Raw genomic sequence first — 27,843 nt, forward strand, 5'->3', positions numbered from 1 at the left:
TTATCAAGTTCAAAGGATCAGAGTTTCGGTGAAGGAGGGCAGCTCCCGCAGAGCTGGTGGGGCTGCAACTGCTGCAAAGAGCAGTTTACCAGTGATCAGCAGGGTGCAAAATGCACCAATGCTCTGACCCTGCAACTTAACCAAGGGACATGTACCAGCTGATGGGGACAGACCTGTGTCTTTGGACAACATGCATAGGAAAGGGTGTTTATGACAAATCAAACCTGAGAACAACTTCATGCTCATCTATCAGGAACCCTGTAACTGAATCTGGGATGGTGTGAAAAGTGAAAAAAGAACGCCAGACTTGACTATGAACAGGACCCGCAGGAGCGCGGCAGCCACTGGACGCTGGATGCCTGGACACGGCGGGAGGGCAGAGCTCACCTGCTCCACATGTGGCTCCTTGGCGAAGGAGATCCTGGCGATGGAGTGAGACGCGATGCACAGCTCCTGCCCATTCACCTCACCCTCCTCGACCTCCACAATGCCTGTGGGGGGCAGGGAGTTGGCCTGGAGCCATGCAGGCCTGGCAACGTGCACAGTCCCTCCTGGCCTGCATAGGCCACCAGCAGCAGGTGCTCCTACACAAGGGCCTGGACCCCAGCTCTAGATCTGCACCCCTCTGCTGCTCTTGCTCTAAGAGAGGGGCTCATGCGCTCTGGCTGTCCACCTCTGGGCACTGCTCCTCCCACTGGGCAGGTGGGAAGGTCAAGGCCACTGAGGCTGATCTGATTAATATCTGGATGATGAGGGGTCTGGCTGAGGAGCCCTTCAGACCTCCCTTGCTAAGCCCTGCCCCGGGCAGGCAGGTGCATGGCCCTGGAAGGACGACAGGTGCCAAGCCCTGCAGCCTCGGGCAGGGCTATCCCCAAAGGTCCCCCGAGACATAGTATCAGCCCAAGAGCGCACCTGTGTTCTGTGCACTGACGAAGGCCACCTTGTTGGTATCTGGCTTGAGGCGGATGAAGCCACACTCCCTGTGCAGGGGCTTGCGTGTGTCCGGGTGGAAGGAGTTGAACCTGCACAAGAGGCAGTATGAGCAGCCCAGTGGGCTCCGAGGACGTAACAGTGGGGCTTCCTGACCTGGAAGGGGCCCCTCGGTATCCCTCCACCCGTTCCGCCCTGCCCCGGCCACTTCCTGGCTCACTGCACTCCTCTCCTTCTGGACAGACATCTGGCTCCTGCACACAGGAGCTGCTCTCTTTATCTGGCAACACAGCACTGCTGCTGGGGATGAACCCAGGCCCTGCACAGCCAGGCAAGTCTCAGCCTCATCTATTCCACTCTTGGAGACAGCCTTGTTCTACTGCTCAGACTGGCCTTGACTTTGCAATCTGCCTTCCAGCTGTGGAGGAGCTGGTATTTCAGAGACCCCCTCATCAAACCCTGCCAGGAACTTGTTTTTGCTGCACTCGTGGTGCACCCTCTCCTCAAGCCCTTTCAAACGGACACTGTGGGACAGCTACAGTAAAATCTCATCCTGACAGGACTGTCCTCTTTTTTTTTTTGGGCGGAACCGGGGATTGAACTCAGGCCCTTATTCAACTGAGTTATCTCCCTGGCCCCTGTCCTCTTTTCTAATATTTAATTTTATCTCATTTTTTTTGCATTAGGCTTGGAATTTAGACCTCTACCACTGTGCTATATCCCTAGCCCCTTTTTTATTTTGAACAAGGTCTTATTAAGTTGGTCAGTGTAGACCTGAACTTTTGATCCTCCTTCCTCAGCCTGAGAAACTGGGATTACAGGTGTGATGGCAGGTCTTTCCCCTTTACAGCTATATTCTAGGGGAAGGGCCCAATCAATTCATTTGCACTGAGGAGGCTGAGGTAGGAGGATTGCCAAGACCCGGTCTCAAACAAAAACAAAGAAAGATCAGATACAGGATCCCCAATCTTGTTACGAAGTTGATTTAGTCAGATTATTTATTATCTTGGTTTTTGAGACGAGGTCTCACTATGTAGTTCAAACTGTCCTTAAACTCACTAGGAGCCCAGGCTTACCTCAACCTTTGGCGATCCTCTGCACCAGCCTCCTGAATGCTGGAATTATGGGTTGTGTACCACCACACTTACCTTAGATTCTTCACATGTAATCATGAAGTGCAGACTGGGAAAGGAGTTTTACTTTTTATTTTTATTTCTTTTTGGTACCAGGAACCAAACTCAGAACTTTGCGCTTGCCAGGGAGGTGCTGTGCCACTGAGCTATACTGCTGGCCCTGCTTTTTATTTTATAGTTCTTTACTGCTTAAACTATAGAAAAGATCTCTCAACCATTTCCATGCACCATTAGGCCTTTACTCGCAGACCTCAACCCACTGTCTGTTCTCTGCTGTGTGTGGGCCACTGGAGGGCCTCAGAGATCCTTGTGTCATGGCTGTGGCTAGATGTCCCTCAAAACCCCCAAAGCAGGCATAGGTGGGTTTTTTTCAGAGGTGGCTGGACCTAGACTGTGTGAAGCTGGGATTAAGGGTGTGTAGTTACTAATTCAACCCACCGATTGGTTTGCCATAGTTCTGGGTAGGATTAAGGGTGCCCCACTCTGGGTGGGAGTGCTCCTACTCCTTATGGTGGGTAGTTTAGATAAAATACAAAGGACAGAAACAGAGCTACTGTGGCCACTTGTCCCTTGCTTGCTGCTTACTGCTTTCTGACTGTTCTGCTTTGCCATGAACTATGTTTTTCTTCTGTGATGCCACCTGCCTTGTGGACTGAAACCTCTACAAGTTGTGGGCCAAGTAGGCCTCTCCTCCTTTAACTTTGGTTTTTTTTTTTTTTTTTTTAATTTTAATTTAACATTTATTTAGTGTGTGTGTGGCCAGCTCAGCCCACCAGGGGGCGGGGCTGGCATGTGGTGCTGGGGGAATCGAACCGCGGTCCCTGTGCTTTGCCAAGCCTGTTCCAAGTAGGTGCTTTAGGCCACTGAGCCATTCCCCCAGCCCCTCCTCCTTTAACTTTGGAGTGTCATTATTCTGTCTCAGCCACGAGCAAGATAACTAAGACACCTGGTTTCTGGGTATAGGCACAATAGCACTCACCACGTCCCCAAACCCTCAGCTAGTGGGGGTGGACCTGAAAGACAGCCATGCCCTCTTACTTCCAGTAACACTGGTGATCAATTTCTGTACAGGACACAGCACAAGGTTACCGATCCCATGAAACATGATGCTTGTTTTTATGCTCTGACTGATGAGCCTGTGTTGGAGTCATTGGTCTAACATCTTCATAGCTGTCATTCACCAGAACGTGCCATCTTTACCAACTGTGCAGGGAAAGACAGAACAGGTTCCCTCCCCCTGCCCAGCGGCTATGTCCACGGACCAACTTCCTCCAGGCACAGGTTCTGGCGAGCACTTACGAGAAGTTGAGCATGGGCTGGCCCACATGCGAGATGTGCACCTCCTCCAGGTACTGGAAGGGCTGCAGTGTCGGGAAGGTGCCGGCCCCTGGTGGGTCTGACAGCCAGGTACCCAGCATCCAGGAAAGTGGCTCCACCACGGGGTTCATCTTGGGAGGCTCTGAGGGCAGAAGACAGGACAGTCAGCAAGGGGCCTCCTGTCTTCAATCAGTAAACATGCTCCCTGCCAGAACCTCGCAGTTCTTGGAGAAAACAACGAGGACCCTGGCAAGCAAGGGAGGGAGAGGCTCTGTGGCCCTGGCTAAGCCTGAGGGTAGCACAAAACCCAACCAGCGTCCTTCTGCTGAAAGTCAGTGACGGAGGTAACAGCTGAAGAACAGAATGAATGGTCTGGTGGCACAGAGCTCCCAGCACTCTTGGAGATTCACGCAGAAGGACTGCAAGTTCGAACACACGCTGGGCACCTAAGAGACTTAGTGAGATTCTGTCTCAAAATGAAAATTAAGAACGGGTACTGGTGATGCTGGGGGTGCAGCTCAGCATGAAACCCCTTCTTCTGAGAGTCCTTTCCCAGCTGCTGTGGAAGCCCACAGTGAGCCAGCGACCCTAGAGCTGAATAGAACCTCCTGTGGATGACAGGTGAGGACACCAGTGACAGCCCCTGGTGGAGATCAGGAATAGCACACTGGGACTGCAATGTGTCCATCATCTACCACAGGGAGGCACACAGGCTGCCAGTAATCACTGCCCACTACCCACAGCACAGCTAAGCAGGGGACCAATGATTTGATTCACGGAAAGAAGCAAAGATGCAAAAGTGAGCACGCAGGGGAGATGGAGATGACGAGCTGCGAGTGTCGTGCAGGAAACACAAGGGGATGAAGGTGGCTCCAGAGGACAGAAGGGTTCGGGGAGGGGCAGGCCGCAATGCGCCTGGAGGAGAGCGGACCTGGGTGGGGTGCTGGCGGGAGCCTGGCCTGGCTGGGGAGGGTCGAAAGGTGGAAGGCAGAGATCCTAGTAGCACAGGAAGAGGAACAGGGAATGCAGCCCCTTCTCAGCTGCTCAGGAAGGTGAAGATGTATGCCAGTGCCACCATGCTGGTCTCACTGTGCTGCTACTCCTCATCTAGGCAGGGTCCCCTGACAGGGCAAAGATGGGCTGGCTGGATCCACAGGTCTCCATTCACCTTCCTGCCCCTGCACCCTGGCTTCTACCCAAAGGCTGGAAAGAACAATATCCCAGACACAGAGCCACCTTGGCAGTTGCCCCCCACCAGTCTGTGCCAATCCCTTAGCCTTCAGTGGCCTCTTCAGCCCCTTCCTCACAAGTCACCACCGAGGCCCCACCACAGGACCTGGCATGGACCAAGGGATACCCGCCTTCCTCTCCCACTGCCTACAGGGGCATCTTCATCAAGCCTGCTCCTCAAGGGGACCTGAGGGTATAGGAGACAGAGTCAGAAAGACAGCGGTGACCAAGAAGACAAAGACAAAAGCTAGGTGTGCTGGTGCACACCTGGAATCCATCCCAGCATTGTGGGAGGCAGAAGCAGAAGGATTACATTTGAGCCCAACCTGAAAACAATTTATCAAGACTTTGTCTCAAAAAAAAAACAGCTGGGAATGTAGCTTAGCATAAAATCTCTGATTAAGAGACTAACCCTGTACTTTCTTCCTTCAAAAACTAAGAGCCAGGAATGGTAGTATATGACTTAATCTTAGCTACTCAGGAATGAGGCAGGAGGATTGCAAGTTTGAGGCTAGCATAAGCAGCTCAGTGAGACCTTGTCTAAAAAAAAAAAAAAAAAAAGCCTGGAGAATGTAGCTTACTGGTAGCTTTTAAAATGTTTGAGGATCTTCCTGGGAATATGAGGTAAGTCAGTATTATCTATGTTTTTCAGGATTTAAAGATAGACTTTCCCCTAAACTATATTTTCAAGGAAAATAGGTTACAGACACTTATGTGTGGCCACTACATATATCCTATGGCTGTGGGAAGCACTGGTACAGCAGCGAGAGGCAGGAGGCTCACCCTCAGGGATCCCGAGGGAACAGGCGGATGGCTGGGGTCCCTGGACACCCAACACCACAGGCAGGAAAGCAGCAGGTCTTCTCTGTGCAGACACATGGTAGTGCAGGTTTAGAGGATACATTAAATCAGTTTCATTAGTTTTTCTTTACCTTTTAAAAGTAGCTGTTAGTAGCTGACCCTGGTGGTGCATGCCTGTAATCCCAGCTGTATAAGAGTGTGAGACAGAGAAACTGCAAGTTCAAGTCTAGACTGGACAACTTAGAAACTTAGTGAGACCCTATTTTAAAATGCAAACATTTTGAAAGTGCTGTGGATGTAGCTCAGTGTAAAGGTCCTGGGTTCAAGCCCCTACGCTTACAAAAAAAAAAAAAAAAAAAAAAAAAAGCCACCAGGAAATACAAATTACCCAAAGCCCAGTTTCTGGTCCTAGTGGGCAGCACTGGAGGGCAATGCCCACACTCAGCAGTGGCCAAGGGCCCTGCCACCCATCAAGGACTATGCCAGAAGGCAGGCTCCACAAGGAGCACTGGGCACTGCTACTACTCTAGGACAAGACCCACTGGCCATAGCAGAGCTTCTGGAGTTTCAAGAAAAATTTCCTCAAACACTGGCTGTGGCCTACGTGTGATGGGTGGTATACGCCTGGGATCCTAGCGTTTGGCTGAGGCAGGAGGATCCTCAGGATCCTCACAAGTTTCAGGCCAGCCTGGGCTACACAGTGAGTTCAAGCCTAGCCCAAAACATAGCAAGAGGGCTAGGGAGACAGCTCAGTGGTCTAAGCCTCTGCTTGGCAAGTGCAAGGACCCGGATTCGATGCCCAGTACTACATGCTATGCCAGCCACTAAAACCAGGTGTGGTGCAGCATACCTGTAATCCCAGCTCTGGGGAGGCTGAGACAGAGGAGGTTCACTATGAATCTGAGCTGTGTAGCAAGACCCTGTACCAGATAATTACTTTAAACAAACACGAAGGGCTGGCCAAATAGCTCACTGGATTAAAGTACCTGCAAGCAGGCCCAGGGGCCCAGGGTTCGATCCCTGGGTCTACTGTGCTGGCCCCGCCCCCAGGGCATGCTGAGATGGCAACTGAGACTGGGTATGGTGGTGTGCGCCTATAATCCTAGCTCTTAGGAGGCTGTAAGAGGTGGATCACTATAAGTCCGATCTAGTAGTGATACCCTGAACACCCTGTAGACACTTCCCTAAAAATAAAAAAAAAAAAGAACACCAAAAACCCTAAAAAACATAGCAAGAGCCTGTCTAAAAACAGCCACAACAATGGTTGCTAGCTGGTCATGAGCTGCCATAGCTAGGGTCTTCACAAGTGGTGTGGCAGGATGATCTCTTCCAATCATCAGGTTCCACAGTGCCACACAGTCAAGGCCAGAGCTACCCAAACCTGGCACACACTGGTGCCTTCTGCCAGCCGCCTCCAGAGTCTATTCCTGAGCTGTGTATGGGTCAGTTTCAGGACGTCTGACTCCCATAGGCAGCGTTCCTGACGCCCCATCCTCCTTGGTGGGGATCTGATCACCATCTTAACAAAGCATGAACAGAATCAAACAGCAGAGCCTGCTATGGATACCTGGAGAACCTGGGAGGCTGGCTGGAGCTGAGAAGGAGGAAAGCAGTCAATCCTGGGGCAATCACAGGGCCTCCATCAGCCTGACCCACCATGCCCTCTAGGTGGCTTTGCTGAGGAACTTCCTGGAAAAAGTCCAAGACACCCAGAGGAATCCGCTGCAACCCTTCCTCCCTGCAAGACAGGATTTACCACCCAGTAACTCTGAGCAGGCACAGGAACAGGCACTGCACTGAGACAAGAGAGACAGCAGGCGCCGAGGGGGCTGCCACAGGTGGGGCTCATTGAGCACCCTTTCCTCTTGCAGAATGGCAGGTAGAGAATGGGGTCAGGAATGGTGGCAAGGTCTGGAGGATGGCTGGGTGACAGTGAGCCTTTGGACAGAGGGGAAGCATTGCACACCAGCTCAGAAGTGGGAGGGCCAAGCTACAAACCCACAGTCCCACTGGGGCCAAACGGGTACTGGGTAGAGTTCAGCTATGCCAGCCACCCTGGGGTATGAACAAGTGCAGGGTCATGGTCTGTCCCTGTCTGAGTGAGGCCTTGCCCAGAGGGAGCAGTGTGGGACTGCAGGACAGAACTGCCAGAACCAGAACACAGGAGGAAGCTTTGGACACCATCTGGTCAGGGAGACATAAAATGTCCACAGATGGGCAGCTGCTGGTGTGGCACTCCTGGTGAGCAACAGATGAAGGTCCCCAGGCCACAAAAGCGGAGAGAGGACACTGACCTCAGACCACCCAGAATCACCAGGGAGAAGTGGCTTAGGCAGCAGAACACCAACTAGCGGAGCAGGCAAGGAGGCAGCTGATGCTGGAACTGTCATACGCACACTCATTTGTACCCTAGGACACAATGGCTGTCCTAAGGCTGAAGTTCAACAGGTTCTTCTGGGGAGAAACTGAGATTCTGACATGGCCTCTCCTGCATGCAAGAGGCCACACCAAGTCAGAGAGTGAAAGGAGAAATCGGAATCCAGGTTGCTCCGGAGCACCAGATGTCTGGGGCAGGGGACTGCAGAGCACAGGCCCGCCACGGAGTCTCTGGGCCAGGGCACTCTAACAAAAGGATGCACCTCACATTCTCCAGGCTGAACAGCACTTGTGCTCTGCAGTCCCCCAGTTCTGTACTCTTAATGAGCCTCAGTGTGTACAAGAACAGCAAGCCGGGCAGTAAACAATCATTGCCTCCTCCCTCCCCCACCCAGGGCACCTTGCCAAGTGACCCGGCTGGCTCCCTGCCTGCTCCCACACCTCAAGCTGCACCCCTGCTTGGACTGTGCCAGAGTCTGACCACACCTGTTTTCTTGCCACCATTTTCACTGAGGTGCAGGGTGTCGGTCTGGATGACCAGTAAGACTGATCATTCTGGAATCTACACAGCAGGTTGCCTACAGGAGGTTAGATATGTATCAAAAGTTATCAAAGTATATCCTCAGGACATGTATTTCGCTGCTATGTGAACCAGACTTCATTAGAAAAGAAAATAAATTCAAAATTAAACAAAATTATGAGACAGTCTAGCCTATTTGCACCTTTCAACCTCTTGAAATCAAGACAGGCTCTTCTATACATTTTTTTCCTGATTTGATTTTGTCTTATTAATAGCTCAACCAGAAAGCAAATATAAAAATTTAAAATTTTTGCAAGAAATTTAATTTTTGTTTTTGGGCTTCAGACACTGAAAGAAGGCTTACCCATCCCTAAGTTTTCTGAACTCCAACAGCTACCCGGCACTGTTCTTCAAGGTTGTTTTTGCCATCTGACAGGAAATGTTTGCACCTGGCTACCAGGGCACTAGGGGAAGTGAACATTGAGTTCAGAGGGCATTCTGGGAAGTGTAGTCCACAACAACTGGAGCTCACAGGGTTTCAAGGTGGAAGGAGCCTTAGGATTGAGGTGGCATCTAGAGGGACAGGACAGGGAGACGGAAAGTTCCCTGTAGAGTGAGGAGGGACATCTCTTCCTTGCTACTTCCCTGACCCCAAGAAAGGAAACCAACTTGTTAAATGGGAAAACCACACTGAGCTGCATAAAGCCAAGCAGTTTCTTCTGGAACAGCTCCTGGAAGCTCTGGCTGTGCTTCACTGTCTTGTAGAAAGCTGGCCACTGGCTCCTCCTGGCTGTAGATGCAGAGCCAGGTGGCAGTGACAGCTTGCTGAGACCTGTGGGCAGCGCCTTCCAGGTATGTCCCAACTGCACAACACCCTATGCTGGTGACAGTAGTGTTTCCTGTGTGTCATTGGGCAGTGGATAGAAGAGAGCTACTCTTAGCACAACAGCAAGGCCTCTATTCACCACCCATGAGACAGAAAGGCACAGACATGGAAAACCTAGAAATAATAGTGGAAACTGAGAAAAATTTTTTTCTTTTTTGTGTTTTTGAGACAAGTTCTTGTTACACAGTTTAGTCTGGTCTTGAGCTCACTTTGTAGCCCAGGCTGGTCTTGAACTCACAATGATCCTCCTGCCTCAGCCTCCTGAGTGCTGGTATTACAGGTGCGCACCACCATGCCAACTTGAGAAAATATTCTTAATTTTTTTTGGAAAAAAAAAGGGTTTAGGGCTGGCCAGATAGACTAAAGTGCCTGCTTAGGTGTTTGATCCCCATTGTGCCGAGCCGGCCCCACCACCAGGGCATGCTGAGACAACAATTGAGACTGGGCGTGTTGGTGTGCACCTGTAATTCCAGCACTTGTGAGGCTGAAAACAGAAGAATCACTGAGTCCTATCTACCTAGTGAAACCCTGTACACCCTGTCCTAAAGTCATTAAAAAAAAAAAAAGTGTCTAAATGACTATTTGGGCAAGGTGTGGTGGTGCACACTTGCAATCCCAGGAGGACCTCTGAAAGTCTGAGGCCAGCCTAATACACAGAAGTGAGCACAATGCCACCTGAAATACATAGGGAGACTCTGTCTCAAAGAAAAAAAAAAAGTTGCAGATGCTATGACTGCCTCGTTAATCTAAGGATTTTTTTTTTTTTTTTTGGTTCCTCGAATGCCTTCAGGGCACTTTTGGCCAGCGGGAGAGGTGTGAGGTTCGAACTCCAGCAACCTGAGGCTGACAGCTTTGTGGAAGCAGCCACTTAAAGGCCTGAGCTAGGGCCAGGCCCCCTGCCTCGTTAATCTAAAACACTTGACTGAAATCACTTAACAATCCCTAAGGCTGACACAGCCAGCTAACAACCAAAGCAGGCTGCTTTCTCACTTAGCAGCAACAACCAAACTATAAGTAACTGTTGGGAGTGCAGGAAGCTAGGAAATCGATCAAATGTGTGTAAGCGGGACTGGGCCTCAGTGCCGAAAGCAAACAAGCTACCTCAGTCCTAAGAAAAACATCCTGTCTGGTTCAGGCCAGCTATTAGTTGCTAGGCAACCTTCTGGTCATATGTTACAAACTTTGCAAAAGTATAAATAAAGGATAGTTTTGTTTTGAGTTGAATTAGTCTTGACCATCAAGCTGACTAGCCACCACCTAGCCCAGCTTTTGTCTTCTAGTCTTTCTCATTCCTGCATTGTGTCTCCTGGGTAGAACTGTTCACAGTAAGACCAACAGATCCCTCTAAGTAAGGAGAGGCCTGCGCAGCATAAACTTTGGCTGACAAAGAGCTCAGGATTCAGCCTCATTTACAAGGAAAACATGGAGGGAACCATCAGCCACAGCATTTCTTGGACCCACAGAGAAATGAGGCCACAGACAGTCGCCAGCTCATTGTCACAACCAAGCTCACTGTCCAAGGCAGAAGCCATAGGACTGGAGCTGCCAGGATGTCCAAGGGCCTGGATGAGATGCATGCAGGAGGCTGAGGCCTCACAGGAGGCCACCAGGTTCTCACCATGAAGAGTCAAGAAAAAAATACATCTGTGGCAGGGGAGGGGAGGTGACCATTCTGAAATGACTCTAGGGCTTTCTCTAAGGCAAAGGCTCTGTGCAGTCACAGCCTCCAGGGAGATTCATATCACTCAGCATTTCCACCTCATCCAAGGAGGCAGAAGAAAGGCAAGAAACTGGTGGCGTCACAGCTCAGATCCCAGGCCACTGGAGCACAGCTGGGCTCTCCTCTCCCACCTGCCAGCATAAGCAAGGCTCTAGCTTGATCACTTGGGAAGGGCTCAGCGGGAGTTCTTCAGAAATTCCAAAGACAAAGAGCTCTGAAATAAAAAGAGCTCTGAAGTTCCACAACCCATGACTATTACAGAGACTCAACAGCTCAGCTTCTGGCCAAGCAAGGGTGATACCTCGCATTAAAGGCTGCTCACCTCCCTTCCTATTAATGGTACATCATCCATCCCACAACAGGACTTATAGGTACAAATGATCATTCCGGGAGGCCCTTCTTTGCAAAACCCCAACAGACCCTGCTGACATCGATACAGAGTCCTCACGTGCTGCCAGACCTAAGCTGACCTGCCATCAGGCCTCAAGAAAGCAGAAGACAGGTAATAGCCATGTTTCCCAAACAGGGCAGTTTTGGTCACTGTAATAATAAATCTCCCTCTTTTTTAATCCTTACCAAAATAAATAAAAACAAAATAAAAACCTAAAGTAACCTAATGTTAGCCAGTATTTTCTAGTTGTTCTGTTTGCCTTAGCCTTATACAAAAAGAAACTCTGAAATGAACAATCTGCTTCTGGGCGGGCCAGACAGCTCAGCAGATTAAAGCATCTGCTTAGGCAGATGAAGGGGTAGGAGGTTCAATCCCAGCCAGTGGTGCCAGCCCCGCCCCTGGGGCAGGCACACTGAGACAGACAGACTGGGTGTGGCAGTGCGCACCTATAATCCCAGCGCTTGGGAAGGTGAAAACAGGAGTTCACTACAAGCAAGACCCTGTAGACCCTGCACTAAAAAAAATAATAATAATAAGATAAAATCTGCTTTTTCTTCTTTGTCTCTTCTTTCTCAGCCCTTTTCTATCTAGAAAACCACTTTGTCAGCTCAGCACTTGTTCTGTTTTATGAATGAAATGCTGCCTGGTTCTAGAGTCAAGAAACAGTCATCTGAGGTCTATAAAGTGTGGTGACTCTTGCCTCAGATGCAAGACGAAGGGAGAGACAGCAGGCATCAGAAGTATATGGGAAGGGATGCTGAGTTTAGGACACAGAATTTAAAATGATAAATAACGTGGTAAGGTCTGTGATGGAGAAAGGGGACAAGAGCAGGAGAGGGACAAGAACATCAAAAGGAAATGCCACAGAACAGCAACTCTGAACTTAAGAACCTTTGAAATAGGGAGAGGAAGAGGCCCCAGGTGTGTCGTATGTGTCATATATGTGTACAAATTCCCCACGATGAATACATTTATGTAACACAGACATACACTAATTAAGGGGAGACCTTGATGGTTTGACGTAAACTGGTCACAGCCACGGGAAGTTGGTGGGTATGAGGGTATACCAGAGAGCATCCCAGACTGAGATGCAAGAGGGAGACATCTGTAGTCCTAGCTACCTGGGAGGCTGAGACAACCTGCGCAAGTGAGACCCTGTCTCAAAACAAAAGTAAGGGCTGTGGAGATCGCTCAGCAGTCTAAGTGCCTGCCTAGGCAAGCACAAGGACCAGGGTTCAATCCCTAGTACCACATGCTATGCTGGCCCCACCTTGGGAATGCCAAGCCAGACACCAAGACTGGTTGTGGTGGCACATGCCTGTCATCCCAGCGCTGGGAGGCTGAAACAGGAGGATCACTATGAGTCAGAGCTGCATAGTGAGATGCTGTACCAAATACACAAAATTAAAAAATAAGTAACAAAAAGGGCTGGAGATGTAGCTCAGTGGTTAAGCTTACCTGAGTTTCATCTTTGGTATTGCAAAAGAAAAAAAAGTGAAAAGAGAACAACATACGAGGCTCACACTAGTTATATGAATGCCAGAAAGAGACATCAGGACAGAAAAAAAAAAAAAAAAAAAAAAAAAAAAATCACTACTGGGCCGGCCAGACAGCACAGTGGACTAAAGTGCCTGCTTTGGTACAGTGCAGCAGCAGGGGTTCGATCCCCAGCATGCCGGCCCCACCCCCCGGGCATGCTGAGACAGCAATTGACACTGGGCATGGTGGCACACACTTGTAATCCCAGCACTTTGGAGGCTAAAAACAGGAGAATCACTATGAGTCTGATGTACATAGTGAGACCCTGTAGACCCTTTCCAAAAAAAAAAAAAAAAAAAAAATCAGGACTGAAGCATGGCGCTGTGTCATAATGAAGCCATCAATTGTCTGAGATCTTAAAGTGGAATTTCTGTGAGGCAAAAATGACAGAACTTTGCAGAGAAGCCCATGAGCCTACAGTTACAGCCAGAAGTGTCAGCATTCTTCACCAGAAATGCACAGATCAGTGTGGCATGGTGAGGAATAGCACTCGGGGAAGGCTGGGGCAGAGGATCACAAATTCCAGCCCAGGGCCAGAACTATAGTTCAGTGGCACAGCACCTGTCTGGCAAGTGCAAGGTCCTGAGTTTGATTCCCAATACAAAAATAAATACATAAATAAAATTCCAGCCCGACTTGGGCTATCTAGTGACTTAAAATAAAAAGGGCTGGGAATTCCCAGGACTGCAGGAAGAAAGGGAAGTCAGACAGGGAGGAAGAGAGGGAGGGAGAGAAGAAAAGGGGGACAAAGCCAACCAAAGCATAAATCAGCAGGCAGAAATCAGTGTTGCCACAGCTGAATGCTACAGGAATGCCAACCAAAGTGGTACAACTGACATCTTCACACTAATTCACCCAACTCCAGCAGAGGACACTCTTCTCAAGTTCATGTGGAATGTTCACCAAGACAGACTACATTTGGTGCCTTAAAATGTGCCTCACTCATAGAATGTCAGTTCTCAGCCTGTCATGGAGTGAAATAAGAAAGCAGAGCAGGCCGGACAAGGCAAGAGGGCAGGAAGCTTGTTTCTCTCTTGAAATCTATGCTCCCCTCTTGACATCTCCTGGGGCACCCAAGCCCAGGGCTCTCTGAATTTCTTCCTCTCACTGCCTAGGTACCGCTGATTCAACTGTTGTGTATCTGTGACTAGCTGCTCCCACCCACCAACCGCCCCCCTCGACCCTACAGCAGAGGCTGGGAAGGGTCCTTAGGGAGCAGGCCCCACTCTCCAGTGACTCAAAGCATAAAGTCTGGGTTATCTTGCCATAGCATCACAGTGCTCCACAGTATAGAGGAGTTTCCTGCTTGGATCCAGAACACAGTGAGGAGACTGTCCCTTAAACACTGCTTTCAACATTGGCCTGGAAGTCCCAGCCAGTGCAAAACAAGAAGAAGGAAATGCCATATAGACTAGGAAGAAAAAATAAAATAGTCTTTGCTTTTCTTTCTCTTCTTTTTTTTTTGTTTGTGAGACAGGGTCTCACCACATAGTTCAAGCTACAATCCTGCTGCCTCAGACACTGAGATTAAGGGTTTGTGCCACCAGGCCAGCTAAAACTGGCTTTATTCTTAGATGACAAGTATGCAAAAAATCTTAGAGAATCCAGAAAAAAAACCCTTTTGAAACTAACAGGCAGTTACAGCAAGGTCTCAAGATACAAGACTAACACACAAATACTGTTGAGTCTTTATGTACTAGCAGTAAACAATTCGGTTTGAAATTAAAAATACAATAGGGGGGCCCGGGAGATGGCTTAGTAGAATAAGCACTTGCCTGGCAAGGGCCTGAGTTCAATCCACTTCTGCAACAACAACAAAAAAAGTACATAAATGGAACGGAATTCCGGGTTCATAAACTGGAAGACTACCCATAGTTGGGATATCAGCTCTTCCCAACTTAATCTATGGATGCAACATAGTCCCAAAGTCCTGACAATCTATTTTGTAGATACTAACAGAATAATTCTAAAAGTTAGATGAAAAGACAAAACCAAACCCCAGAAAAGTCATCACCACAATGAAGAATAAAGTGAGGGACAACTCCTCATAAGTCTTAGCCTAAGTTTCTGTCACCAGTGCAGCACGGGGCGGAGGAACAATACACAGATTTACCAAGTGCACCAGTGAGCAGAGTCCCACATAAAAAAGGTAGTTCACTTACGAAAGAGTAATTATTGAACAAGTGGTGCTGGAAAAACTAGACGATGTTTTAAAAAAAGAATCTAGTCACAAACCTTTCATAAACATTAATGCAAAACTGACCATAGATCCAAATGGGAAACTACAAAACTGTAGCACACGAGAAAAACTAGGTAACCTTGGGCTTGGCTGCATATTTTTTAGAAATAATAACCAAATAATAACCAAAGGATGACCTATGTAAGAAGAAACTCACAAGCTTAACTTTAAAATTGGAAACTTCTGCTCTGTTAAGAAAGGCAATAGACAACCCAGACTGGAGAAAATGTGTGCAAAATACATATCTGATAAAGGAGTTGTATCTAAACTATATGAAGAACTCTTAAAGCTCAACAATAAGAAAACAGTTAAAAACTAGGCTAAAAATCTGAACAGACACCTCACCAAAGAAGATAGAGATGGCAAATAAGCACACAAGATGCTCCACATCTTACATCATTACAGAACTGCAGTGGAAAAGTTTTGAGGGGGCTGGGGAGATGGCTCAGTGGAATAAATGCTTCCCTGGCAAGTGCAAGGGCCTAAATTCAATCCCCGGTTCTGCAAAAAAAAAAAAAAGAAAGAAAAAGAAAAGAAAAAAGTTTTGAGCCGCTTCTCCCCATCACCAGCAATGGCTGAAACCCCAGTGCAGAGGCAGTGAGCAACAGGGGCTGTCGCAGCCGCTGCCAGGAATGAGAAAGGATGTAGCACTTTGGAGGACAGTTTATCAGCTTCTCACAAGGCTAAGTGTATTCTTACTATATGATACTCTCATCAACTAAAACCAGCTTGTGACCCTACAGCAGCTTTATACATAATCATCAAAATTGGAACGGGGGTGGGGTGGGGGCTTGTGGGTAGCTCAGTTGTTTAAGCGCCTGCTTGGGCAAACCCAGTCAGGTGCCGGGGAATCACAGTTCAATCCCTAGCTCCACAAGCTGTACCAGACTTGCTCTATGGCAGCCTGAGCCAGCCAAAAAAAAAAGCCCCCCCCCCCAAGTGCTCTAAAACAATCTACTCATTAAAGAAATCATCAACAGAATTTAAGAAATGATCATTTGGGAGACAGAGGCAGGAAGATCATCATAAGTTCAAGCCTAGCTCAACTTCATGATTTAGCAAAGGACTTTCAAGGGGACAAAGAGGGGTTTTTTGTCATTGTTTATATCACAGGAAAATGTATGCATCTAACAAGATATTGAAAGCCTAAGCAAAACAGAGCAGACAATGAAAGAAATGGGCAGCTTCAGAATCACAGGGAGGCTGACCCCACCTTTCTAGAAATTCATAGACAAAGCCTAAAAAGAAGAGAGGGAATATATTCAATGACTAACAAAGCAGCAGGTTCCCAGGCTTTGCAGGGCTGAGAACAATGTAACCAACTGGTAGAGACGAAGCAACAGTCACAAAGTAGACAGTGTATTAAGTCACAAGGAAATCTCAGAGTCCAAAAGCACTGTGCTTTTAAGAGACCATACTAGTCAATCTTAATACAGTAAAATTAGAGGTAACTCCAAAAGTCAGCTCCCCTTTCCCAAGTTATCCACTTAAAAAAAAAAAATCATTAGCAGTTTTGTAAATGAACACTAGGGCTGAAGTAGGAATCAAGGCAGGAAAATCGAGAGCTGCAGGGGGCCAATCCACAGCCTGTGGCCAAGGGACAAGAGATCACAACCTCAACTGCAGATGTTAGGAAGCAAATCAAGAGCAAAGAGGACAGAACAAAACCAGGGAAGGAAAAAGAAAGGATTAATGACAATGTAGACAAAGTTGAGGCTGGCTTGGAAAGGCAATGCTAGAGACAACCTGCAGTGAGTCTGACCAAGTGTGGGAAAAGGTACCAAAGCAGCATCAGGCATGAGAAATCACAACGCAGCAGGACAAGACAGTGCTGTTTAGGCCGGGGGCCCAGCCTGGCTGCTCTTTCCCAATGCTTTCAGGGCATGGCTTTCGGGGCAGACCAGATGAACAGGTGGCAAGAAAATGCTTTTTGTATGTGCAGAACAGGCAAAGGATATGATTCTTAAGAATATAAAAAGGTTGTCTGGAAATCAATTCTTAACAGTACTTAACAGTAAAACAGAAGATGACAAATGGAAACAGCTAATAAACATGTAAAAATACATTCTACCTATTTGTATAGGGACAAGTATACACATGTTAAAAGGCCTGTAAGTAGCCTGAATATATAACAAATTTGTAATACCAACACCATATAAAATTTGGAAGGTAAGTGAAAAAAAATTTTTTTTAAGTATTTAGTTCAGGGTCTATAGGGTCTCACTACACAGATCGAACTCATAGTGATTCTCCTATCTTTAGTGTCCTAAGTGCTGGGATTACTGTCACCTGCCACCACACCCAGTCTCAATTGCTGTCTCTGCACACTCCAGGGGCGGGGCTGGCACGGCAGACCCCGGATTGAACCCTGGCTGCTGTGCTCTGCTGAAGCAGGCTTTTTAATCCACTGAGCTGTCTGGCCAGCTCTCAAAAATGGGTATTTTTAACATTTTTGCAGTGCTTTAATCTGAGAAACAAACTGTATTCTTCTAGAATAGTTTTTTTTTTTTTTGTACCAGGGACCAAACTTAGGACCTTGTGCTTGCCAGACAGGTGTTTATGCCGCTGAGCTATCTCCCCAGACCTTTGGTTGTCTTTTTAAGACAGGGTTTCACTATGCAGATCAGGTTTGCCTTAAACTCACTTTGTAGCCCATGCTGGCCTTAAATTCAAAGCAATCCTGCCTCAATCTCCTAAGTGCTGGGGTTACAGGCTTGAATAGAAGTTTTATATATCAAATGGATTTTTTTTTTTTTTTTTTGTGGTACCGGGGATTGAACTTAGGACCCTGTGCTTGCCAGGAAAGCATTTATTCTACTGAGCTATCTCCCCGGCCCTCAACTAGATGTTAAAAGATATAAATATTGAAGTCTAAAATGACCTCAAGGATATTCAGCAGACAGGAGCAGAAGAGACACCCTAAGATTCTGAGTTCCCTGTATTTTTTTTTTAGGGGTTTAGTCAATCTGTCTTATTTTGATAGTGACCTTACTTGCCTGTGCTGTGCATTTGTGCAAGTGGGCAATGAAAAACCCACTGCCCAGGCCCAGGGTCCCCACTCCCTAGAGAAAGAGCCCTCCATGCACTCACAGAGGATGCTCATCATGTCCCCAGAAGCAAGTGGGTTCAGCTCTCCAGCTTGGGTTCCTCACCTCACAAGCCCTGTGATGAGCAGCACTCCCTCTGAGAGTGCAGGGAGTCTTGGCCCAGGGGGCACTGGGGGACATGTGCCATCCTGTAGGAAGACCCCGCCCCCAAGAGGTACTCGGTACTGACCGCGGCTGGGGGGCAGTAGGCCACTCAGGTAGGGGAAGCTTGCTCTCCGCAACTGGTCCAGCTTCTCTCGCAGCTTGCGCACCTGGCTATCAGAGCGGCTGACACGCTGGCGCAGGCTCTTCAGCTCCCCATTCTTCTTCTCCACCTGCTCCCGCAGGCAGCACACCTGGCTCTTGTTCTGCCGCGCTGAGAAGCAGTAGGAGTGCAATGAGTCGATGAGCTTACAGGCCCCTGACGCGGACAGGATAACTTCATTGATGGACATGGGACTGGCATCGCTGTGCTCGCTCTGCACGGCTTCTGCAGCTGGTTTTGGGGTGACGTCAGTCGGAGGGGCCGAGGGACCCTGGGAAGGCTTCTGTGGCGTGGCTGTGAGTGAGGAGCTTGGGGGGTTCTGGGCTGAGCTCTTGTCAGGCCCAATGGTGCTCCCACTGCAGCTGGGCTCCACGTCTCTCTTCGGCCTTTTTCTGTCAATGGGCTCTCGGGGGATGGATGGCCTCTCTCGAGTGTGCTTGGAAGAGAAGCTGTAAGAATGGAGGGATCCAATAAACTTGCAAGCTCCAGACCCTGGAGGGGTAAAGTCATCCACAGAAATACCACTCTTGTCTGCCCCTAGCCCAGGGCTGGAGTAAGCAGCATTCTGTTCACGGGAATCTGCAGCGGGTGCCTCTGCATCACCTTGACTGCCTGGTGTTCTTTCTGGAGACCCCTGCAACTGCCCCCGACCCATAGTGTCTGGGCCAGCTTGGGGCACTGTCTCCCCCTGCAGAGCAGCTCGCTTCAACATTCGGGACTCAGGCTTGGCCATGGGGTTTCCACTCGAGGGTGATGAGGAACCTGGGGCTGCTTTCCCCGCTGTTGTGCTTGAATGACTTTTCACAACCTCTGAGGTCTTGCTAGTGTCCTTTCTCCTGGCCCGACCATGGCCCCCAGGCCCCCTCTTCTTCTCAGTCAGGTGGAAGATAGAGGGCACAGCCGTGGGCTTCAGGAGGCGATGCTGATCCTCCAGTCTTTTGGAGAAGCTGTCTTTGGTGAAATGCTCACTACAGAGGAACGAATACTTAGTGGGGGTCCAGTTATCCCTCTGAACAGCTTTTAACCACTGAATCAGGCGTTTGGAGTCCTTTAGGGGGAACCTGCAGGATGAATAACGAAGTATTGAGAAATAATTAAATGCTTCCCCCTAAAATTATCAACTATAAAAGTAAAATCACTTTTTGCAAGAATCCAAACTTATACACCTTCATCTACTTAAATACTTTACTAGAGACACAAGGAACATCTGTTTGCAAGGTGTTACTGGAATGGAAAGCTGCACAGTCCACTATTGAACCTTTAGGAGCCTGCAGACTGTGAGACAGAGAGAAATGCAGCCCTCACTCCTGGGTTGTATCCAGTGCACTCATGGGTATGCAGGATGCCCAGACCTCTAGCATTAACCAGCTCTGCCTGTAGTATGCCTGGAAGGTAGACTCTGGGCAGTAACAGCATCAGGATGGTGAATGCCCATCCTAAGAAACCAAAGGAATAGGAATAAAAGGCCAGGAGAACATCTTTTTTTTTTTTTTTTTTTTTTGGTGGAACCGGGGATCGAGGATTGAACTCAGGCTCTTGCACTTGCCAGGGAGGCGCTTATTCCAGTGAGCCATCTCCCCGTCCCCTAGGAGAACACCTTGATGCCCAGCTGTGTAGAAGGAGCTGAGGAAGTGGAAACTGGCTTAAGAAAGACTCTGGTTGCAGTCCTGTGCTCCTAGAGCACTCCACTACTGCTCCCTCACAAGACAGGCAGCTCAAACTTTGAGAAGGTTGTGCTGAGTTAAATATGCCAGTCACAAAGACACTTAACATTGCTATGCAAATACTAAATGTGCTCATACAAGGTTCTGAGAATAGTGAAATTCATAGACAAAGTAGAATGGTGCTTGCTAGAGGGCGAGAAGAGAAACTGAGTTTAATGCAGATGGTTTCAGCTTTACAAGATAGAGTTGTGGAGGTGAACATGCTGCACACTAAGCAAATACATTTAATACCACTGGCCCACAAACTTTAAAAAGGTAACCAGTCCCAGGACCTAAAGAATAAGACATACTTAAATCACTTCTGGTTGCCTATGTTCCTTAACAATCACCTCTTCATTAGAGGAAGACCTGTACTGTGTTTAAGAAAACAGACCAAACTGCATAAGCATTCCACTTGAGGGCCTCCAGCCACTTGGCCACAGTGGCCAGGATGGGTCACCAATGTCTAAGGCCCAGGACCACCCCTCCCTTCTCAATACACTAGGAGCCTGATTCTCAGAGGACCCCCCCCCAAGTTGGGCATCTTTGCCCCACACTTCGTTGGACATGATGAATGCCACCAGCTGCTTTCCTAGCAAAGTTCTGCTTCTTTTTCACAATCAGTAACGCAACTGGTGGGACACATGCTCTGAGGGAAACAGGACAGTCGCCTGCCCCCAGAAGTAATCAATGTTCCCAGCTCTTTAGACAGACTGTAGCAACTTCGGACTCAGGACAAACGCTGTAATGCTGTAAACAACGCGTGTCGTTCCCACTAGCCACAGAAGTAGCTGCTTGTGCACAGTGCCTTTGGGGGCATGATCCCCCGATTTCATGTTCTGGCCCCTTCCCAGGAAATCGCTGGAAGGAGCCACGGAACCTGGGAGCACCTCGAGTCTTTGGCCTGTCCCAGGCGAGGGATGCATGAGCCTGGTCTCTGAGCCAAGTACAAGCGCCAACCTGTGAGAACTGCTCTGGGGGTGCTCCGGGTCCGCATCCCTGAGCCACAGATCCCGGTCATCGCGACAGGAACAACTGGTGGAAGATGCGCGTCTGCGGAACGCTCCGCTCTCGCAGCTCGCGATGCCACCCAAGTCCATGGGCGCCTAGGGGCGCGGGCGGACCTGGCTCAACCTGGCCTGGCGTGGTCACGACGGCCCAAGGCGCGGGGCCCAGAGACGGCGGCCGGCCCAAGGTCACACAGCGCCGGCTCCCGCCGACCAGCTCCCTTTGGTGCTTAGGCCAGAAAGGCCCCGCGCCCCAGACCCAGCCCGCCGCGTCGCCTCAGTTTCCCCTCCGCCTCAGCCGGGGCGGGGGCGTGGCGGCGAACCTCGTACCTGTGGAAGGAGACGGCGCGCTTCTCGCCTTTGCCCTGCCGGTTGGAGCAGTTCACGGCCGCACAGCAGATCACCATCGCGGGCCCCGGCGCAGCGCCCGCCAGGCTCCGGCCTCACAGCCCGCAGCCCGCCGCCCGGCCCGCCCCGAGGGAGCACGGCGACACGGTCGGGACGTGGGCTACGGCCGCACCGTACGGCAAGATGGCGTCCCACTGCTGTCCGACCCGCGCCGCTCTCGGGATGTCGAGGCCACGGTAGGGCCGCAGAGCGTTGCGGCGGCGGCGGCAGCAGGCGAGCGCGGAAGCCACCCGGCCGGACGAACGCGTGCGGTGACATGCGCGCGTGTGGTGACATGTGCGCGCAAGACGACCTGCGCCCGCGGCCGTCCGTACGGCAAGATGGCCGCGCCGTTCGCGCAAGCTGGCCGCGCCCCCGGCGTCCTGGATGCTCCGAGGGACGGGGCCGCGCCCGGCGGCGGGGTCCTGTCGGCGCGCTGCGAGCCGCAGCCCCGTACCTCCTGTCTCTTGTGCCTGGCGAGGGCCACCTCTCCGCCGTACGCCGAGATGGCGGCCCCCGCGCTTCCGCCGCGCCCTGCTTGGCCCCCGCGGCTTCCCGTCGCCGCGTCGCGCTGCGCCCGTCGGAGCGACGCCGCGGCCAGTCGGCGGCCGGACGGGGAAGATGGACGCAGGTGAGGAGGGTGGGTGCCCGACCTCGGTTGGCGGCGGCTCCTTCCGCCCACGGCGCGCTCGGGGTTCTCGGGACGGGACAGCGCTCGCGGGGGCGCGGGCGGCGGGCGACTGGACCCGCTGCCCCTGTTACTTCCCACCCCTTGCGCGGCCGCCAGTCGCCGGGCAGCCGGCGCTTCTCGGCCGGTGGGCAGCGCCCAGGCTGCCGGCTGGCGGGAGGGCGGCGGGTGAGGAGGCCCGGGCCGTTCCAGGCCGGCGGCGCGGGCGTGCTGTGCGAAGACGCAGAGCTCAACTTCCTTGAAGTTACCGGCGGAGCCCCGAGATTCTCAATATGTGCATCTTTTATTTTTGGCTTCAGGAGCCAGGAAGTGGTGACCCAAACCTTTTCTGCGCCCGATAGGGCGGAGTCTCTCTCACCCCGGCTTAATTTTTCAAGGTCTTAAAACCGGGGAGTGGTGGGGAGGACACAAAAGGAGAGCTTGTGGTTGCGGAGTTGTTGCTTCTCCCCGTCGGCTGAGGAATCTGCCTCGGAGGAAGACAGGTTCATTTTTGCTGGCAGGATACTTGGGTGATATGTCTGCCAAAAGCATCGTTTGCTCGTGGCCCCAAAATGATGGTACATGGGTTCTCTTGTTGATTCTTCGGTGACTATAGTTCATTTCTGGTAGGCACTCCTCCGCCTTCCTTTAAGTGTCTCCTTATTTGTAGAAGACGATTTCGATCGGGGTTAATTCTGTCATTCTAAGTGGCATTGTCTCTGGTTTGTTTTACAAAGATCTTTGCAGTACAGAGTTACTAAGATTTTGTTAAGGACTGGGTATAGTTAGTCCTTAAGTGGTTTCTGGATCTTATCATTTCTAGCTATGTGTTATATGGCTGGAAGAAGCAGGAACTTTGACTACTCCGGTGCGTTGTATGAAGTTTTAGAATGAGTATTAGATTGGTACTATTTGCTGGAGAAGGATGAGGAATAGAATTATTTATCCACTTTCTTTTTAGGTATTATTGTTGAATACCTAAAGCTGTTAATATGAGGAACATAGTTAAGGTGGAAAATTGTTTTAACATTGGTCAGATTGTCTTAAATGTGAGTCATAATATTTAAGAATATAGTTTCATAGCCACACGATGATACCTTAAAAGTACACAATGCTAGGGCTGGTGAGATAGCTCAGCAGATTAAAGCACCTACCAGCCCTGCCTCTGGGGTGCAGTGAGAGGACAGTTTAGACTGGGAGTGGTGGGCGCGCCTGTAATCCCAGCACTTGGGAGGCTGAAAACAGGAGAATCACTATGAGTCTGATCTGTGTAATGAGACCCGGTAGACTATGTACTAAGTAATTTTTTTTTTTAAAGTGCACAATGCTGGTACTTGCAAAAATTGAAGTAGAAAAGATGTTTGCTTCAAAAGGCCTCTGTTGATGCTGGTAAAAAACATACATGATGTTCTTAGGTTATGATTGAGCAGTTTCCTTCTAACATTCTGCTGAACAATCTTTTAGGGATGGTAAATTGTTTGCTCTCCACTAATCATGGAGTCTTTGAAGAGTGCCATTCTTAACCATGTGTAATAGAGGTCTTGGTTGTTATTATAATTGTTCATTCCATAAACTACATTTTGTATTGAGTGCCAGGTGTGTTCACTGTATTGTTCTAGATTCTGAATCAAGAGAAGTAAATAAAACGGAACCACTACCTGGAGACATCTAACATTCTTAAAGGGAAACCCTGGGTGGGCAGCAGCGTGTGTGGTTTGTGTAGAAGAGCCATGTGGTGCATGCAAAAGGGGATTGGGATTGCAACCAAGACATGGAGGAGAGGTATCACTTTTAAGATTACATTCTTACCAACACAGACAAGCATGGCAGGAGAAAGAAATGAGCTGAGCTGGGAACAGCAAGGTAATCTGTCTGTCTAGGAGCAGGACCAGAGAAGCAGGAGCTGAGGGTAGAGAGGTGACTTGGACCTGGTCATAAGGCCTTTGTAGGTCACAGTGAAGAGTTGGGCATTTATTCTGAATAGGATAGTGATCCTTTAGGAGGTTTTGAGAGCAGTAACATCATCAGACTTATGTTGAACAGACCTGCTGTGACCTGAGGAGGTCAGGAAGGGAGCCCAAGCTGCTGCCATGAGGAGGTCCAGGATATGGCAGGCAGACACAGTCTGGTTGTGTTCTCTACCAGTCTCCTAGCACTGTTTGTAAAAACATGCTTCTGGTTTAAAGAGCTCTCAGATACCAGTACCTAGTCACCCTGTTCATTCATTGGGGATGAGTGTTCTATGTACTGCAGATTGTACCTGGCACATGGTTGGTAGTTAATGGAGCTGAACTTGGACTAATAATTTACACATTCCCCTGCTATAGGCTGAGCATCCTTAACTCAAGTCCGAAAACTTTTTGAGTGATGCAACAAGTGGAAAAATTCTACACCTGACTTCATGAGACAGGTTGTGGTCAAAAAACACTTTTTTTTTTTTTTTTTTTTTTTTAAACCAGTAGTATTATACAAGTACTTTAGGTTGTGTGTCCAAAGTGTATATGGAGGATAAATGAATTTCATGTTTTGGTTTGGGTCTCATCTACAAGGTATCATGTATATGTAAAATACGCCAAAATCTGAAAAATCCAAAATATGAAACACTTCCGGTCCCTAGCATTTTGGATAATAGAATACGCAGTTTATATAAGAATTTTGGTTTATAGGATTGTGCATAGTTACTTCCAGTCTACTAGCTAGCATAGGATGTCATTGACTGAGAAAGTCTGCTTACTGCAAAGTGGTGGGTTTTAATGTGGACATTCCATCTGGTGTGTTTACTATAGCACTGTTTTTTTAGTTCCGTGACTAGTTAAAGTTTTTACTTTCTTTTTATTGCACAAGCTGCTATGTTAAGCATAATTTTCTCAGGGACAGGGAAGACCTTTCTGCTGAGTTGACATAATCTTGAAGAGAATCTTTCAAAATGGATGCATATCATAGTAAGAAGAAATATATCAATTGAACTTTTTTTTGGTAGTTCTCCCTATTTGAGTAACAGTGTGGTTAATACTGAGTGGAAAGAAGTTAGTTAAATTTATTGAGGACAGTTTTTCTGCCTACCAGATTAATAATATTAAATCACATTGCTGGTTTTTTTTTTCTGTTAGAATTAGCCATATTATTAGACACGTTTTGCTTCCTTTTCCAGTTGTAATGACAGAAGTTCCAAGAAGAGGGTGTAGAAAGTCAAGCCCTTTGGGTGCAGGTGACCACATAAAGGCTCCTTCCAAGGGGTTGTCCTTCCTCTGCTGGAGGTGCCTCACCCGTTGTCATGCTTCTCTTGCATGTCATGTGATGTCATATTACTATCCTTGTCTAGGAATCAAGAGACTGATGTTCTCTTCATGGCTTGTTTCTTATCACAGGAGCCATGTGTACTGCTTCATAAGTGACAGGACGTGGCATATAAAGATAATAAGGTTATGATAGGGGCTGTGAAACTGGGGAACCTCTTTAGCATTGTAGAAGCTGCTGATTGCAGTTTGAAGGGAGCTGAGAGAGCGATGTCCTTATGCTAGCCCAGTCTCTGTAAACACCAGTGGCTGTGAGTTTTAGTTTTATAGCTGGTCAGAGCTGCTGGTATTGCTCCATTTCATGGGCAAGGAGAATGCGACTAAAGAAATTGAGACTAGCAGGTAGGGTCTCTGTCTTCATATACAAGCTTAGTAAAAATTAGAAATTGTTATTTTGAAAAATATCTCCTTCCTACTTTGAAAATAAGACCCAGAAGGTGAGGGAGCTCAGTAGCTTGGCCCACCGCTTCAGCCTGTTTTGGCTGGTTGATGCCTTATCCGTGGCAACTCACAGTGTCCCCCTCTTCAGAGGGACCTGTGTGTGTGTGTGCTGTAAAGTGGGCTATGTGCATTGCCTTCTGTCCTCCAGTGCAGGTGGGGTTCTTGTGAGCACAAAGCAGTGAGAAATCCTGTTTGTTCTTCTAGTAGAAATCACTGCAGGCCCACAGGTCCTTGTTGCTGACTGTGGGACGTGAGCTCCAGGTTATCTGAGTCCACGTGAGTAGTGGCATGGCTGGCATCTCTCTAAATGGAGTCACAGCTCTTTTTTCAGGAAAGTGTACCACACTGGATTTGGCTTTGGTAAAGAAGCTCACATGTCTGGTTTGGTTTGTTTGCATTGCCCTGGGTATTGCTCTCCATGCAGATAGCATATATGATAGTATGTTATAACTATAATATGGTGTGATGTGACCCATTCAGAAGGAACTCAGGAAGGCTGGTCATGAAAGTGTCTTTGCTCCCTGTATGGTTCAGAACTCTTCCCATTTTACCAGTAAGAAAACTGAGTGTAGAAAGGTTACCAATTGAATGTCTGGTTGCTGGTGACCTTAGAACCCAGGCTGCACACTAGGCTCTGGACCACCACTCCACACTGCTTTGAGTGTGTTCACATCGTCTAAGGTGCTGAAAAGTAAAGGTGTCCAGTCTGAAGAGGGCATGGTGTGGTGGGTGGAGCAAGGGAGCAGAGAAATTCAGCACATCCTGTGTGAGTCCTGGGATGGGGTAGGTGTGTTCATATCCCACAGAGTACTTGATTGGAGAGTATGGAAGGAGTGGAACACGAGGCTCAGAGGCCTGATAGTTTCTCTTTACAGGAGATGCATGGGGCATGGGGCTCCAGGCAGTTTCTCTGTGTCTTAGATGAAGGATGGATGAGTACTGCTGTTTTTATCTGTGTTTGCCTCTGTGTAGCATAGTTCTGTTGTGTTTCTTCATCTTCAAGCTGGCTTTTGGTTCAAGAGGCCTGTAATTTTCAAAATTAAACTAAGAAATTTTGTGATGTATTTGAACTTAATAAGACACCTCTTATTACCTTCACTCTGAAGTTGGCTTCCTAGCCTATAAAGTTTGCTAATAAACTTAAGAAATGTGCCTGCTCTGTGCCATGCTGCTTCAAGGGTGAGGATTCTCACCATCAGAGGAGCCAGAAATGGTGACCCTTCCTTATCTATGTGTCTTCTGACTTAGTGGCCAGCTCAGTGCACCCAGGGTGGGGCCAGCGCAACATGTGGTGCCAGTGATCGAACCCTAGCCCCTGTGCTTCCCTAAGCAGGCACTTAGTCCACTGAACTATCTCTCCAGCCTTAAAGTAGCTTTATTTAAAGCTGATGTCATAGAAGGGGCTCAGAGACAAGGTAGATGTTGCAGCAGGATTGGACTTGCTCTCCTACAGTGCTATAAGTTAGAATTTGACAGGGTTTTTGCATCCTTTTCCTATGTGAGTAACTTTCTGGGTTTGAGTCTACATATTAGATAAAGCCTAATTGAGTATACCTTGTAGATAAAGTTCTACATATTAGATAAAACCTAATTGAGTATACCTAAGTAGATAAAGAACATTAGTAATTTCTAAAGATGTGAGATAGTTTAAGAGAGTATGGATGTCATGATGTCTTTCACCTTCTTGAAAAGATAAGCATGAACTTTAATTCATCCCTACTTAGTTATGTTGCATTGTTTTACAGTAACTAAGGATTGAACCCAGGGCCTTGTGCTTGCTAGGCAAAGATTCTACTACCTAGTCACACCCCTAGTTTCCCTAACTTACTTTTGATAATCATATGCAAGGAGCAGTTTTATTTAAAAATCAGGAGAAGTAACTTTTTATCTTGCCCCTTCTGCCATATAT

General features: G+C 48.6%; 2 protein-coding genes across 3 annotated transcripts in view; one reads left to right on the top strand and one right to left on the bottom strand.

The window, feature by feature from the left end:
* Thap4 (THAP domain containing 4) overlaps positions 1-21,644 on the bottom strand; it is a 25,907-nt gene extending 4,263 nt beyond the window's left edge. The window contains exons 1-5 of one of the 2 annotated variants that reach the window (XM_004637374.2): positions 21,474-21,644; positions 18,359-19,494; positions 3,363-3,522; positions 913-1,022; positions 388-491 (exon numbers count right to left, since the gene is read on the bottom strand). In XM_004637374.2, the coding sequence (XP_004637431.1) occupies positions 388-491; positions 913-1,022; positions 3,363-3,522; positions 18,359-19,494; positions 21,474-21,550 (1,587 nt within the window). In that variant the 5' untranslated portion in view covers positions 21,551-21,644. Of the gene's footprint in view, positions 1-387; positions 492-912; positions 1,023-3,362; positions 3,523-8,671; positions 8,761-18,358; positions 19,495-21,473 lie in introns of those variants that run through there. The other variant, XM_023722049.1, reaches the window with a different exon arrangement.
* Positions 21,645-21,828: 184 nt separating this feature from the next.
* Positions 21,829-27,843, top strand: part of Atg4b (autophagy related 4B cysteine peptidase) — a 31,094-nt gene continuing 25,079 nt past the window's right edge. Inside the window, exon 1 of the mRNA XM_023722070.1 lies at positions 21,829-22,161. Within this exon, the coding sequence (XP_023577838.1) occupies positions 21,918-22,161 (244 nt within the window). The 5' untranslated portion in view covers positions 21,829-21,917. The remainder of the gene's footprint in view (positions 22,162-27,843) is intronic.

This window comes from Octodon degus, unplaced genomic scaffold (assembly GCF_000260255.1).
Source record: "Octodon degus isolate 3935 unplaced genomic scaffold, OctDeg1.0 scaffold00089, whole genome shotgun sequence".
NCBI lineage: Eukaryota > Metazoa > Chordata > Mammalia > Rodentia > Octodontidae > Octodon > Octodon degus.